Below are 12,043 nucleotides of genomic sequence, written 5' to 3' on the forward strand. Positions count from 1 at the left end.
ATAGGCTATTCTACAAAAGAGGGGAAGGGGATAATGTGTAATAATTGGAAACTGCTAATGAAAGAGGAGAAACTTCGTAACAGCCTGTTAGTAGAGAGCAAAGGCTTAAGAAACAGAACCACTATGGCACAATTAAATTATTCTATTGCTTATGGCAAAGTCAGATCAAGTCCTAGAACAATGCAGCGGGCCCAGCATTCTAGATTTACCCTCATTTTATGTTTCATGCTGGTATTAAATTTACTTTTACAGGTACAACCCTGCAAATTAGTCTGTGTGTGAGTACATGACATCTGTACTTAAAGATAAGTACATGCATAAGTGTTTGCAGGATCCAGGTCTTAGCGCACCTGGATCCTGCAAACATCATCAGTTAAATATGTTTAAATTAGAGAGTCTACCATGTAGTTTAGCCATAACATTTATTTTATTAAAAATATAAAACCTCCTGTTAGTATTTTTTGCTTTCATTTACATACCCCACAACCCCGGTGCTGGAGAGGCAAATACAACAGCATTTTTCTAAACCAATGCAGGAGAACCAGGAAATGAAATGACTCGAATAAGGTAAGCATTCTGTTTTCAGTATTTCACTGAGTGAAATGGCAAAAAAGAAACGAACCAACAGGATGACTGGTGACAAGAAAATTAGATTTTGCTTTTTTTCCCTCAGTGTTGTTAACCTAAGGCAATTACACTTTCTAATCTGATTTTTATTACTAACTTTTTATTTTAACTTTTAAACTTTTTTATTGAAGATTTAAAAATTGCGCTAATCCATTATGTTGTTTTACAAGTATCAGAAGAGAATGACAATACAAGAGGGTAGAGCTGAGCCCAGCAGGGCAGGAGTTCCAGGAAGCAGACACATGGGGTCAGTAAAGGTTATATCAATCATTAAAAAAAAAAAAAAAGTTCACCCCATTGGGCCCGTCCTCCTTCAAGTAGTTTAGCTGCTGACCTAATAGGGGCAGGTGATTTTGAACATGGCATTTACATGGATTTGTCAGAAAATAGCTGTAAAAGTAAACGTGATACTGTACTAACTTTCAGAGTGGTAGCAGTGTTCATCTGTATCAGCATAAACAAGGAGGAGTCCTTGTGGCACCTTAGAGACTAACAAATTTATTGGGGCATAAACTTTCACTTAATCAGATGCATGAAGTGAAAAATACAGGCGCAGGTATATATGTTTCACTCCATGCATCTGATGAAGTGGGCTGTAGCCCACGAAAGCTTATGCCCATATAAATGTGTTAGTCTCTAAGGTGCCACAAAGACTCCTCCTTGTTTGTACTAACTTTGATTATTGACAGGTTTCAGAGGGGCAGAGTGTTAGTCTCGATCAGCAAAAACAACAAGGAGTCTTTGTGGCACCGTACAGACTAACACATTTCTTGGGCACAAGCTTTCGGGGTTTCTGATGAAGTGGGTTTTAGCACGAAAGCTTATGCCCAAATAAACGTGTTAGTCTCTAAGGTGCCACAAGGCTGCCTCTTTTGTTCATTGAGAGGGAGCCCGGCTCTGTAGCTCTCTTTCCTGGGGGGAAATTTTAACGTGGCCCTTTAGTGGCTCCGGGGGCTCTCTGGCAAGAGAGTGACTCCCCCGGGAGAGCGCGGGGCCCCGCTCTGGCGCAGGGAGGGGTTAACCCAGCCGCGCCAGGGCCGCCAAGACAATCCGCAGACTCGCCTGAATAACCCCGCGGCCACTCCCCCACTCGGCCCGGGGGGCGGCTGCCGCCGGAGGAGTTTGCAAAGCCGCGGCGGGGCAGGGGCAGGAGCCGGAGCCGGCCCCGGGGAGGGGCGGGCAGGCAGGGCAGGGCAGGGATTGATGTCTCATCACTTGATTAGGCAGCCCTGCCTCTGCCCAGCGGCTGCAAACACCCAGCCTCGGCGGCGGCGGCTCCCCTGCGTGCAGCCCGCTCCCCCGCCAGCTCTCCCCGACGCGATGAGCCCCGGCGGGCAGCAGCCGCCGCGCTAGGCTCGTCCCCGCCAACTTCCTCTCCCCGCGTCTCCTCGCAGCACCGGTGAAAATGGCGAGGGGCGCGCTGGAGGCGGACGGGCTCCGGGGTACCCTGGTGGCGCTGCTGCTGCTGGCGGCGCTGCCCGGCGGCGCGGCTCGCCCGCGGGTCCCCCTGCCCGGGGACGTGAACGGCCACAGCCTGCACCCGCCCTACTTCAACCTGGCCGAGAGCACCCGGATCTCCGCCACCGCCACCTGCGGGGAGGAGCGCGGCGGCGGCGGCGGCGGCAGCCGGGGCCCCCGCGCCGTGGAGGATCTGTACTGCAAGCTGGTCGGCGGGCCGGTGGCAGGGGGGGACCCCAACCAGACCATCCAGGTAGGGCCCGGCGGGGCTCAGCTTGTCCCGGGGGCACCTGCCCCGAGCCCCCTGGCGCATCCCCTGGCCGCGGCGAGCCCGCGCTCCTCGCCCGCCGCCCCGGGGAGCTCCCGCGAATGGAGGCGCTCGCCGGCCGGTGACTGGGGCCAGCCGCGCACAAAGCGGTTTGGGAAATGCCTGTTCAGGTCCGTGTTTGCTCTGCCCCAGGCGCCCTCTCCGCCCGTTTGCGCTTCTCGCCACCCAGCGAAGGGGGGACGTGTGAGTTTAGGAAACTTCCTGTGGTTGTTGAGCCGCTGCATTGACTGGCCAGGGGTCGCCTCCCAGCGGGGTGGTTGGAAGCAGTCCCTAGGCAACTATGCTAGTCCCATGCTTTAGCAAAGCGGAGCTGCATTAAACTCCCTAGGAACACGCCTGGCTCTGGTTGTGTGATGCATTTACTCTTTACCTCTTTTCCCCCCGGTGTAAATCAAGATCTTGTTTTTCTTCCCTCGCTATGCGTTTGCAAAGGTAGATTTCAGCTCCACTGGCTGTGTGGAATTAGCTCAGCGGTTCCTTTTTGAAAAGAAGGGTGCGAGAGAGGGAAATCCTGCAACAAATTATCTGGCCCATTTTAGGCCATTACCTACCAGGAGAGCAATTCAGCGTTTCAGAAAACAGCAGGGTGACAAGCTTTTCATTAGTATTTTCCCAGGTGTATACCTTCGTGTTTGCGCCCTGCAAATAGCAGTTGCACTTTTGCAGAGTGTTCGTTTTCTTTAGCTCCACGAAAGGGTTGATTGTGGAAGATCATTTTGAAGGGATGGTGAGGGGTGATTTCCTCTCCCTTCATTTTTCTAAAAAGCGTGTCACTTGGCTAGTTGTTTGGAGGCATCTTCTCTGAATTCTCCAAATGCGGTTTCTCTTTCAAAGGCTGAAGGGGAAAGGGAACACGTGTTCCTTTTCGAGGGTTGCTAGAAATGCGCCAGGATTGCCAGTAATTGTACAAACCAAACACAGTCTGTTAGGTTCCCATGACATTATTTTTAAAGGTGTCAGTTTCTGTGTTGATGAAATCCAGGGCAAGTGGAGACTGCTGAATGGGTCTGAAAGCAAAGATCAGACATTGGTGATCATGCCAATATTTAATAATATGGGTGTGTAAGCCAGACACTGCTTGTGTTGAGATTTTTTTTTGAGGGAGATTGGTAATATTCACCTGACAGCTTGTAAAAACAGGTTTATCTGTATCCCATGTGTCCCAGTTTAACCCAACAATAGGAACCTGTAGCCAGGAATCCCCTTGGAATGCAGACTGCAAAAATGCAGCAATACTCAGTCATCTGTGTGTAGCAGCCTGTTTAACAGCCATGGATATCTTGGAAGGCAGGGAGACCAGTTGCAAGAGGATTTGTAAAATGGGAGCTTTAGTTCCATGAATCCCAGATCCGCTGTAATCCCATGAGAACAGCCCAAGTAGTGCGAAGCAAATAGAAGAATTTGAAACTCTCTTGTGGAATGAGAAAAAAGCAATGACAAATCTGAGCAAAGCAATGTGCTGTTTGCCAGTAGCTTCTCCTGGGTTCTTTAAGAGAGAGAGTGCTAGTTCACCTGGAGCAATAGGACCCTACTCAGCCTGTTAATAAGCAGAGGGAGCATTCAGAAAACAGCTAGTGTGAAGTTGGTGCCTTCAAACAGGTCAGATAGGAGAATGTGGCCTGAATGGAATATCTGCTTCTAAAAAACCCGAAGTCTGCAATGCTTTAGCTACTTGGAATTTTCTCGCCACTAAAGGGCAAAGTCCTGTGTCAGTGGCCCATACTTAAGGATGTTGCTGTGGGAAAGCCAACACCCCGTGCTCCTTCAATTTTATTACTTTACTGTTGTTAGCAGACTTGTGCATCAGACCTGTCTAATGCAACAGGTATTTATCTAAAATAAAACACAACTGGGCAAATACTGCCTTCTTCTGTAGTTGATGGATGTGGGTAAGGATTCCGTGAATCCTAAACAGAGCCGTTGTTGGAGCTGCAGTGCTGCGCTTTTATTGTCAATGTAATGCATAGAGAGGAAGATAACTGAGAAACGCTTGCTGTTCTGTGTGCAGTTGCCAGCATCTAAATACCTGGTAAGTAAATCCAGTAAAATGAGACTTCTAAAAACATGGAGGTTTATTGCACATTAAGGGCTATGCATTTGACATGAAGTCAGTGGCCATCTGTGATGCTTCTGTGTGACTAGCCTGATTTATAACAGACTGCATTAAGTAGTGACTAAAATAAAGCATTCTGAGTCTAATGACTTGTGTGGTGCTCTCTGCAGGTGTGACTCATGCCCTTGCAAATACAGCCTTGCCCTAGCACTGTAGTTTTCTTAAATCTTACTAGTTATTTCCAGTTAAACAAATGTGGTTCCTTAGACTTTGAGATACTATAGTGACCCCCTCCCTGTCCTTCTGTGCAGCTTTGATATGGGAGTGCTTTGATCTGAGCTCTGCTTCCTAGGCTGATATTCTTTGGTCAATCTGAAAGCTTTACAATCCTTTTGTAGTGGCTCCTTTCCATGACTACAGGCAGCACCTGGAAGGAAGGGAAAAAAGAGGTATTAGTGCAAAGGTCAGAGTTCCCAATTCATCCCTGTTAGGGATTTCAGCACCACCCAGTGACTAAAGCAATGAGGGAGGCGTGGGGGGGGGGGAGGGGGAAGTGTTCAATTTAAGCAGATTGAAGCGACAATAACGATCTCCAAATGTAAGTCACTAGTATGCTTCATGTTTCACCAGTTACTTGCCTAACCCCTTCACCTGCTCTCTTGTACATTGTTCCACACAAAGTGCAGCCACGGTCAGGAAGGCTTTTGGGTGGGAGCGCTGCAAGATTCCGTTTTGATGGATACTCAGGAAGTTTCAATGGGGCCTGGTAGTTAAGAGGACAGACGTTTGCTGGATTGTCTGCCTAATAAATATTGTAGCTTGTCAATCTAATAGGTTCAATCAATTCTCCCACCATGAACAATTTTAGTTAATTAACACTGTAATAGAATTTTTTTGGAGAGAGAAATCAACTATTTTTGCCTCAATGAATTCTTAAAGAACCCTGTTTTGTTTAATAATACTGGCTTTGAAACTTGCAGAGTTTGTGGTATAGTTTTAAACACCAGGCTCCAGACCTGTTTGGAATATGATGAAGTCAGGGCGTGGCTATGCTTGCAGATGTAGAGTGCTTAGCGTTAAACCAGCCTTCGGAGAGCACAGTCGGGAAAGCGCTGAAGTCTGTCCACACTGACAGCTGCAACGCACTAGCGTGGCCACATTTGCAGCACTTGCAGCGGCATTGAGAGTGGTGCATTATGGGCAGCTATCCCACAGAGCACCTCTTCCCATTCTGGTGCTGTGGCTTGTGGGAAGGGGGCAGGGCATTCTGGTTCCTGTCCCAACGTCCCATGATTCATCGGTTCGCATCCCAGCAATCCCTCTGCTTCTGTCCACATTTGGCGCCATCTTTCAACGTTTTGTGCTGCACGCTCTGTCTTCCCTTTCGGTCTGTGGGAATGGAGCCTGAACTGCTGAGGAATATGCTGATGAGTCTTGCCAGCACGTCATGTTTGGCAGTCGAGTTACTCCTTAAGATCCAAACTGACAATGAGGACTCAGACAATGATATCGACTTGAGTAACGCATATGACACGAGATTGCTTGTGGCATTCACGGACATGCTCACCACCGTGGAACGCCGCTTTTGGGCTCAGGAAACAAGCACTGAGTGGTGGGATCACATCGTCGTTCGAGTCTGGGACGACGAGCAGTGGCTGCAGAACTTTCGGATGAGAAAAGCCACTTCATGGGACTGTGTGATGAGCTCGCCCACACCCTGGGCTGCAAGGACATGAGATTGAGAGCTGCCCTGATGGTGGAGAAGTGGGTGGCTATTGCAATCTGGAAGCTGGCAACTCCAGACAGCTACTGATCGGCCGCTAACCAGTTTGGAGTGGGAAAGTCGACCGTTGGAATTGTGTTGATGCAATTTGCAGGGCCATTAATTGCATCCTGCTCAGGAGAACAGTGACTCTGGGTAACATGCATGACATTGTGGCTGGCTTTGCACAAATGGGTTTCCCTAACTGCGGAGGGACTAGATGGGACGCATATTCCAATTCTGGCACCAGCCCACCTAGCCTCAGAGTACGTTAATCGGAAGGGGTATTTCTCTATGGTTCTCCAGACGCTTGTGGATCACCGTGGGCATTTCATTGACATTAATGCAGGCTAGTCCGGAAAGATGCATGACACATGCATCTTTTGGAACACTGGCCAGTCCAGGAAGCTGCAAGCCGGGACTTTTTTCCGAGACCAGAAGATCACCATAGGTGAAGTTGAAATGGCCATTGTGATCCTTGGAGATCCCGCTTACCCTTTAATGCCATGACTCGTGAAACACTACACAGGGAGCCTTGACAGCAGCAAGGAATAGTTCAACAACAGGCTGAGCTGGTGCAGAATGACTGTGGAGTGTGCTTTTGGTCATTTAAAGGGCCGCTGGCGCTCTCTGTATGGAAAGCTGAACCTGGCCGATGACAGCATCCCCATGGTTATATCCGCGTGCTGTACCCTCCATAACATTTGTAAAGGGAAGGGTGAAAGCTTCATTCAGGCATGGACCTTGGAGCTTCAACACTGGGAGGCTGAATTTGAACAGCCAGAGAGCGGGGCTATTAGAGGGGCCCAGCACGGGGCTGCAAGGATTAGGGATGCTTCGAGGGAGCAATTTGAGGCTGAAAGCCACCAGTAATGTCTGGTGCCCTGCACAGGAGTGAAGTGCAGTGGTTCCAATGTTAGAAGGAATCTGTTTGCTGTGCTAACTTGCAGTGCCTGTTGCTTTCCTGGGCTAAGGTATCTTTTACTTTATGCGATAATAAAGAATGTTTTCAAAGCCAAAAAATCCATTTATTGAAAAGAAACACAACTGCTTGGGAAACAGAAAGGGCGAGGGGGTGGGGTGGGGAACGGTACAATCACAGATTTGCGTATGTCCTGTTATCAAACTCAGCCTTCCTGTCTGGAATGCTGTGCAATGAGTGCTGCACCTCAGGATGGCTGTACTGCATGGTGATGGGGGTTGAGTGCAGTGGGTAAGGGTTGTAGTTTTCAGGGCTGGGTGGTGAAGCTACAGGTGTTGGAGGCAGCTGGTGGCAATAAGAACCCAGATGTTGAGGAAAGTGGGTTGGAGGTGACATGGGGGCACAAGGGAAAGCATCTGGGGACAAGGGCTGTGGGGGGAGGGGTGGCGCAGTAGTGCTCCGCCTGCATGGTTACGAGCACCTGGATTGAGTCCGCTTGGCGTTCCATGATGCTTATCAGCATCACTTCATGCAGCATTCTTCTTTGCTTCTACGTGGCCCCTTCCTGATTCTTTGCAGTCTCTCGGCCGGTGAGAACACGGATGGCTGAGATCTCAAGGTTGCATCTGTAAAGGCAAAATGCAACATTTAACAGAGGCAGCATTCTTCACACCAGGCACAGCAATGATTCCCCCGTACTTAAGGAGAGCAAGCACAGTCTACACAATAGCATAATTTGCTCGTCCCAAAGCGAGCGCACATAACGCACGGGAGCCCCAAAATGGTGAGTAAGCACAGGGTCAAGGGGGACTGATTGTTTCAGAGCTGTACTTTCCTCTGGGTTTCTGTGCCTTGGGGAGAGCTGCAGGGGGCCCCTATACTGAACACTGTCCCCACATTTTCTACAGGAGTTCGTCCTGGAAGATATCTCGCTGCTGAGGGTGACCTGGGAAGCAAGAGAGGGTCTTCTACCGCAATGCGGCTTCCGGCCTGGCCCATATGCAGCTTGCCTATGTGCAGCAATGGTCCCGCCCCTCATGGCATAGTGACGCAGACATATTAGCCTGACTGGGACAAGGACCACAGTGGCTCTCCCACGAAACCTGTGCAAGCACATTGCCCAAGTTCTGGCTGAGACCTTTGAAGAGATCACTGAGGCCGATTACCATGATGTGAGAGCACATCAACGCCCCATTCCGCATCTAGGCATGCATGCAGCCCTAACCCTCCTCGCCCCAAGGGCCTGCACCGAATAACTTCCTTCCCAAAATAAAAGCTGCTTATCGGGAACCTCCTCTGGTGTTTGTCCTTCCCCAAGCACCGGCCGCCACAACTGGCTACCTTCCTCCTGGCTTGAGAACAGCTCCTGGCTGCATGCATTTAGGGATTCCAGGGTGTCTTCCTCCGCCTCAGCACCCTTGCTCCTGCTTTGCTGTTACTCCTCCTGCCTTGTTGAACTGGGCTCTGAAGTGTCCATGGTGGTACTTAGCATGGAGGTGGGGTCACCCCCAAGTAGCGTGTCCAGCTCTTTGTAGAAACGGCAGGTTGAGGGGACAGCGCCGGAGTGGCGGTTTGCCTCATGGGCTTTGTGGTAGGCATTCCGCAGCTCCTTCACTTTAACCCTGCACGGCAGTGCATCCCGGTCATGACCCCTTTCCCTCATGTCCCTTGATATCTGCCCAAAGGTATCGTAATTTCTACGGCTGGAGCGCAGCTGGCACTGGACAGCTTCCTCCCCCCAAACACTGATGCGGTCCTGCACCTCACCGTTGCTCCATACTGGGGACCCCCTGGCGCGTGGAGGCATGGTCACCTGGAAAGATGCGCTGAGAGCACTCCATGCCTGGATGAGCAAACAGGAAGGGGATTTTCAAAATTCCCAGGGAATTTAAAGGGCGGGTCTGACAGTTGTTCACCTGAGGGCAGGGCAGTAGAGTTAAAACTGATGACCAGAGTGGCTAGAACAGGCATTGTGGGACACTTCTGGGGGCCGATCAGAGCACATTAACAGACCAGGACGTCCACGCTGGTGCCACGATGCTCCAGACGGGGCGCATCAAACGTTATTCCACTCGCCAAGGTGGAGTACCAGGAGCGCTCTGACTCCATGGCTTGCCAGTGTGGACGCGTCGTGAGTTAGAGCGCACTGGGCTGCTTTAATGCGCTCCAATTCGCAAGTGTAGCCATGCCTTCGGAGTTCATGCTAGCCTCACAGATGGCAGCCAGCATTTTTAACTGTGGTAGCTTTTGTAGTCTGCAGGAGTTACACAGGTCGGAACTGAATTGAAAGAACTGCATGGAGAAGTTTTTACAATGCTTGCACCTATTCCACTAGCTCTACCCACTGCTAGCGATCTCACTTTAATGAGCTGTGAATTCACCCACTGGACTAAAGACAGAACAGAAGATAAACCACATTAGGCTTTTATCAGTAAAAAGTGACTTTCTGATTAAACGTCAGATGAAGACACTGCTGTCTGGGTTCCAAGACAGTGCTCCGCAAACATGTAATGAAATGCAGTGAGGGAAAGGTTCTCCCCTGACGCTTGCATTCCAAGTCCTGCTCCTAAGTAATTAGCTGCAGCGTTAAGGGTTTTGCCATGAAATGTTCCAAAAACTTGCTCCCCAGAGAGCAATTTGGCCTTCCCAGGGTATTTAGATGCAATTTTCTTGTGTTTTGGGTGTCACATTCATTCTCAAAACAAAAGTAATATTTTATCGAATCCCACCAGCTTCAAGTCAGTTTAGGAACCTGTATTTGTAGCCCCACTCACCCCTGTTTTGCCTTCACTTGACACACATCTTCGTTTAGGCCATGTCTATATGTACAGCGACACAGCTGCATCCGGTACAGCTGCACTGCTGCAGCACATGTGGTGAAGACATTGTATGCCAACTGGAGGGAGCTCTTCCACTGGCATTTAAAAAAAAAACAAAAACAAAACTGCCCCCCCCCCCCGAAATGGCATAAGCTATGTCTGCAGGTGGAGCTCTCCTGCCGACGTAGCGTTGTGCACATGATGACTTATGTCTGTAACTTATGTCACTCAAGGGGTGGAATACTCTCACTCCCGAGTGACATAAGCTGTAGTGTGGACCTAGCCATAGGCTGCCTTCATGCAGACACTTGCTCGTGTGTGTAAGTTACTCACCCAAGTGTTTGCAGGATCAGCGCTTGAGGTTATAAGCTCACCTGGTAGGATTTGTGGAGCCGATTCTCTGCTCACACTGGTGTAAGTGGGAGGTGAACCAGGCTCCTTATGTGTCTGAACCTGGGAGTCTGATTCTCCATTTTTACACCTGTGCATCTCCATTGAATTAAATGGAGTTTACACCTGATTTACACTGCTGTGTAGTGGAAGCAGATTTGGCTCCTTTGTCTTGTTATCTGCTATGTCTAAAGTGCCTATCGTGCTTTGTGTGCTATACAAATAATAACTGGGAGATGGCTAATGTCAAAGACCCGTCCCTGGAAGTTTGGATGTTAGACTAAAATGGAAGGATTGCTACTGTACCTTATTCTTTCTACCTATGTCTTTTCCATGCTTCCTTGTATTAAGACACCAACATTTTAATTACTTAATTGGAATTGAAAACATCCTGTGATTTTTTTTTGGGCAACAGGTTATAGCTGCCTGCAAAACCAGACACCTGTTGTAACAACAGCCAAGCGTGTGCCAATTTGGTGTGTGCAGTTACTGGATTTGCATGCACAGTTGAGGTAATTGTGCACCAGACTCATTTGAAAATGTCACCCAGGGCTTCCCCAGACCCCCAGTTTATTTTCTCCAAAGCCCTGGGGTTTTGTCCCTCAGGGTTTCTGATAAATTAGGTGAGGATCAGTGAGAATGGGTCAGGGCAGGGCCAGATAAGCCAGGACAAAGCCAGCTGCCTTAAGGTTGCCAAGCTCAGCAGGGCTTCAGGGCTCTTGTCTGTGCTCTGAGGAGATTTGAGATTTCCCATTTACTTCAGTGGGAGCGGGAGCAGGCAAGTGATGCTTTGAAGGCTCCTCTTCTATTCAGTCCCTCTCCTTATCACTCCTCTTGCAGTTTGTTCTGATAGCAGCACTATTATGTTCCTTAAACCCTTTTTCAACTTCTGTCTTTCTTCCTCCATTTCAATAGTTCTTTCACCTTGTTGCTTACCTTGATAGGCATCTCCCGCTCTTGAGCTGAGAACTTGTGTGTGTTGTGGTTTCCACAAGCCCACAAGGGTAATACTTGTCAGACAGGCATTTTTCTTTTTAAAACAAAATCTTCAGATTCTGAGGTCAGAGCTCAGCTTTCTTTTGATCTGAATCTGTACCAGTGTAAGTGTGTAATCTGCCCTAAAATATGTTTTACTCGCTGAGTAGTTAGAAATGATCAATGTTGCTTGTGAGAGATGCTCTCTCTAGACAAATGAGCTATTAAACTTTTGGGAATGGTAATATCAGGGGCCAAATTACTCCATTTAATAGCAAGCTCAAGTAAGCCACTGGCACTTAGCACCAGTAACAGAGAGAGGAACATTTGCAGCGTCAATAAAGTACAGTAGCCTTTGTTAATTTTCAGTCCTCTGGAAACCTGAAGGCACGACTGCATGTCATTGCTAGGGTTGTGTGTAACACTTGCAACAAAATTCAAGAACATCAGAGTTTGAGGATTTTGCATTTTGTTCCAAGGTTCTTTAACATCCACTTTTGTGACAAGCCTCTGAATTTTATGCTTGGCACTAGAAAGCTAATTCTCCACACAACCTGTTGCGCAGGTTTCTTTTAGCGGGTCTGTTCTTTAGTCGCCTGTTACTCGTTCACCCAGTGAATGTCTGTTCTTTGCTTGTCTGTGCCCTTGTTAGATGTTTGTTTAAAAGGTCCTTGCTCTGATTCCCTGTGTTACAGCAAGGTCCCAGTGC

At 48.8% G+C, this 12,043-nt stretch overlaps 1 protein-coding gene across 4 annotated transcripts in view; it reads left to right on the forward strand.

Annotated features, from left to right (window-relative positions):
* Nucleotides 1–1,863: 1,863 nt before the first annotated feature.
* The window catches only part of LAMA5 (laminin subunit alpha 5), a 167,161-nt gene continuing 156,981 nt past the window's right edge, over nucleotides 1,864–12,043 (forward strand). For all 4 annotated transcript variants that reach the window (XM_044985171.1, XM_044985168.1, XM_044985169.1 and 1 more), the window contains exon 1: nucleotides 1,864–2,338. In XM_044985171.1, the coding sequence (XP_044841106.1) occupies nucleotides 2,033–2,338 (306 nt within the window). In that variant the 5' untranslated portion in view covers nucleotides 1,864–2,032. The remainder of the gene's footprint in view (nucleotides 2,339–12,043) is intronic.

This window comes from Mauremys mutica, chromosome 13, assembly GCF_020497125.1.
Source record: "Mauremys mutica isolate MM-2020 ecotype Southern chromosome 13, ASM2049712v1, whole genome shotgun sequence".
Lineage (NCBI taxonomy): Eukaryota > Metazoa > Chordata > Testudines > Geoemydidae > Mauremys > Mauremys mutica.